This window comes from Erigeron canadensis, chromosome 8 (assembly GCF_010389155.1).
Source record: "Erigeron canadensis isolate Cc75 chromosome 8, C_canadensis_v1, whole genome shotgun sequence".
Lineage (NCBI taxonomy): Eukaryota > Viridiplantae > Streptophyta > Magnoliopsida > Asterales > Asteraceae > Erigeron > Erigeron canadensis.
Window position 1 is genome coordinate 48,891,198 of NC_057768.1, and position 3,951 is coordinate 48,895,148.

Genomic DNA, 3,951 nt, shown 5'->3' on the forward strand with positions numbered 1-3,951 from the left:
ATCACATTATTCTCAGAAACCCAAAAAAACAAAAAAATACTCAATAAAAATCCCTAAAACCCTTTTTCATTCAACAAAATCCGAATGGATCCGTACAACACATTCTCATCATCGGCAGCCATGGCACAAAAGACATGGGAGCTAGAAAACAACATAGTGACAATGGAAACACCACAATCATCGGAATCAGACAGCATCTTCTACTACGATGAAACAGCACAAGCGAAATTCCAACAAGAAAAGCCATGGGCAAACGACCCACATTACTTTAAACGGGTAAAGGTGTCGGCTTTAGCGTTGTTGAAGATGGTGGTACACGCAAGGTCAGGTGGGAATATAGAAGTGATGGGGTTGATGCAGGGGAAAACTGATGGGGATTGTATTATTGTGATGGATGCTTTTGCACTTCCTGTTGAAGGTACTGAAACCAGAGTCAATGCTCAAGCTGATGCTTATGAATATATGGTTGATTATTCCACCACTAACAAACAGGCAAGCACCTCTTCTTTTTCTTTTCCAAGATTTTTAAAACCCTAATTTATTTCATACTCCTATTTTTTTTTCTCAAGATTTATAAACCCTAATTTTCCAAGATTTTTAAAACCCTAATTTATTTTATAGTTTATAAAAACCCTATTTTTTCAAGATTTATAAACCCTAATTTCCCCTGTTCTTGTTTGGATATATATATCTACATGTGTGTGTGTGTGTCTGGTTAGGTTGTGCATATATGAGTCAAAGACTCACCCTTTTCGGGTAACCTGAACAAAAATAGTTTTCAAGGTTAATTTTGAAAAATATTTGGGTGTTCTGGCTAGTTTCTAATGGCTTATGGCGGTTTTGAGCCGTCTACATGAGGTTGTACTTTCACTTTATATTATGAGTGATGTTTCATAGTTTTATTGGTAATGTTGAATTTTTAAATGGGGGTGATGTATTTGTTTTATCTGAAAGTGTAGTTATAGATGTATATCTGTTTGTTTTAGTACGAGTGTCTGATTTAACGTGTTTTGAGATTGGGAATTTGGCTTGGTGCGATGCAGGCAGGGAGGTTGGAAAATGTTGTGGGCTGGTACCATTCTCATCCTGGCTACGGATGTTGGTTGTCTGGTATTGATGTTTCTACACAGATGTTAAACCAGCAGTTTCAAGAGCCGTTTCTGGCTGTTGTTATTGATCCAACCAGGACTGTTTCTGCTGGGAAAGTTGAGATTGGAGCTTTTAGGACATACCCGGAAGGGTATAAGCCGTCAGATGAACCTGTGTCCGAATATCAGACTATTCCTCTTAACAAGATTGAAGACTTTGGTGTCCATTGCAAGCAGGTCAGTACTCAGTACCCCCTTAATGAGTAAATGGTTCTTGGTATTTGATCATTTAGTGTAGTTATTGACTAATGTTTTCATTCATTCTGTTTTTCGTTAACAGTATTACTCATTGGACACCACCTATTTTAAGTCATCTCTTGATTGTCACTTGTTGGATTTGCTTTGGAACAAGTATTGGGTGAATACACTTTCTTCTTCTCCTTTGCTTGGGAATGGTGACTATGTTGCAGGGCAGATATCAGATCTTGGTACGTCTTTTGATGTTTTTTTCATTCTGATTACACGTGACTGGACTAGAATTCTCTTGTGGTTATATATTCTGGAATTTGGTTTTTCCCCATTTGTTACACAGCTGAAAAACTGGAGCAAGCTGAAGGCCAGTTAACACATTCACGTTACGGACCTCTCATAGCCCCCCCTCAAAGAAAGAAAGAGGTCAGTTGGTATTCTGTAACATATTCTCTGTATTTTTTGAACAGTGCATATTCTCTGTATTGAATACAGTTTTATAATAGATTTAGTCGTTTAAGAGTTAGTTCTCTCCCAGTTTTACTTATATTTGTCCTCATTAAACTCTTTTAAGTTTTCCCCTGTGTTTGAGCTTCCGGTAAATAATTTTATGAAGATGTGGATTTGCGAGTAAGATTTGCACTAAAACAGTAAGATTGTAGATTCTCTTTTCTTCGCACACAGATCTAATAAATTTTTTCTGTACACGATGTTACGTGTTTAGTTATACTTCTTCAGCACAAACTTACCCAATAAAAGTCTTTCAAATTGGAGGACCATCTTTTTTTTTTGAACGGCAAGCTAATCTACTCCTACTCCTAAATTACACGTAAGTCTGGGACGAAACCCACGACTCTCGAAAACCCCTACCAATATTCTACCCCTACAAATGTAGGAAGTGGGACTCGAACCCTACTGGATTTCCCCAAGGTCAAAGACCTTACGAATGAGCCACCAACCCAAATCTAAAGCTTAAGCACATAAAAGTTTTTGTCTATTTGCCAAGCCAGAAAGATCTGGTTTTGTATGTTTTCTTGGTGGTTTAGCGCATCATCAACATGTCACATCGGCACTATATACGGATGTTAATTTAATAAAATAAAAGTGTGATGATATCTCTGTAATTTGACTTCTTGAAGGGTACATTTGAAAGTTTATAATTTTGCATGTCATCAAGGCCAATGGGTCTTATTTTTGCTCCCTAGTCAGAAATCTGGGTTGTAGGATACTAGGATGTAAACTGAAAGTAATATGGGCTATTTACACAAACTCCAAGATTAACTATCCAAGAACTGTGTGTTCCATTCATCACCATGTTCCTTATAGATGCCTTCTATTTGTTGATTACAGGAAGAATCCCAACTTGCCAAGATTACACGAGATAGTGCAAAGATTACTGTGGAGCAGGTTCATGGGTTGATGTCACAGGTGAGTTAATGGGTTCATCACGTTATCAAAAGGTTTTTACTCCATTTTCGAAGGGTACCAACTGTCTATCTAAAACATTTGTTCATGTTTTTTAGGTTATCAAGGACATACTCTTCAACTCGGTTCGTCAATCAAACAAATCTCATGCAGAGTGCTCAGGCCCCGAGCCTATGGTCCAATCATGAAGATAGTCCCTTGGTGTTATGATTGCTTGACAATGAAACACTAGTACTTTATGACTGAACAGTTTTGTTGCTTGTTCTTATTGATATAAGTGTTCTTAATTGTTCAATCATGTTATATTTTGCTACGGATATCTTGTTCAAGTATCTATTTGTTTCATAACGATTTAAGATCCCAATCCACAAAAAGGCAATCTTCAAGGAGACACATAATAGGGAGCAGTTATAATAGGATGTTCAAGTGAATTTATGATCGTGGTTTTTTTTTTCCTGCCATCATATATAAGTTATGTTTGAGGAATCGATTTCATCTTACCTTTCTGAAAGCTACAAAAGGCCTTCCTACGATTAATCAACAAGTTTGAAAATAAACTTCAGTGAAAGTTATAGAATTTAGTTTCAAAGAAAACCATGTTGTATATCAAGAAATCCTAGAATGGTTGGTTACAAGTTTTCTCAAAAATATCTAATTTAGCTATTTTGCAAGAGCTGGTCGTTGCTCAAAGTGTAATCGTGTGCTCATAACCAAATAAATTGTTTAGGGTGTGTTTAGTCGTAGAAATTTTATTTAGTTTTTCATTTTTATTTTTTTTAACGAGTTAGTAGTTAATAGTTAGCATTTGAGATACTACAGTGATATTTTGGGCAATATGCGGTGCTTGAATCACGCATGTCTGGAATGAAACCCATGACTCTCAAAAACACCCCTTAATAATCCACCCCTACAAATGTAGGAAGTGAGATTCGAACCCTGTTGGATTTCTCCAAGGTCAAAGACTTTGGGCTCCGAGAATAAAAGTGGTTTTGGTGAATTGCATGGCTAGATATCTCCTTAACCGAGATATCGTTAACTCCGGATAATAAGTGAGAAGAAAAACCCTAGCTTTCTGTCCATCCTTAGCTCCAACTTGTGTCAGATCCTTTTGCCCCGGATTGAAAGCTAGGTATAGAGTTCTCTTTTTTCAAGAAAATGTAAACAAATTTTTATTTCTTGAAAGTAAATG

At 36.7% G+C, this 3,951-nt stretch overlaps 1 protein-coding gene across 1 annotated transcript; it reads left to right on the top strand.

Annotated features, from left to right (window-relative positions):
• Positions 1–3,110, top strand: LOC122611352 (COP9 signalosome complex subunit 5a-like). The gene is made up of 6 exons (XM_043784372.1): positions 1–492; positions 1,044–1,325; positions 1,429–1,576; positions 1,681–1,763; positions 2,688–2,765; positions 2,861–3,110. Exons 1-6 carry the CDS (start codon positions 85–87, stop codon positions 2,948–2,950), a joined length of 1,089 nt encoding a protein of 362 aa, XP_043640307.1. The 5' UTR covers positions 1–84; the 3' UTR covers positions 2,951–3,110.
• Positions 3,111–3,951: the final 841 nt, after the last annotated feature.

Coding starts and splice junctions, on each gene's coding strand:
- LOC122611352 (XM_043784372.1), top strand. CDS start 85: ATGGATCCGTACAACACATTCTCATCATCGGCAGCCATGGCACAAAAG. Junction 1,764..2,687: donor CCCCTCAAAGAAAGAAAGAG/GTCAGTTGGTAT, acceptor TGTTGATTACAG/GAAGAATCCCAACTTGCCAA. Junction 2,766..2,860: donor TTCATGGGTTGATGTCACAG/GTGAGTTAATGG, acceptor CATGTTTTTTAG/GTTATCAAGGACATACTCTT.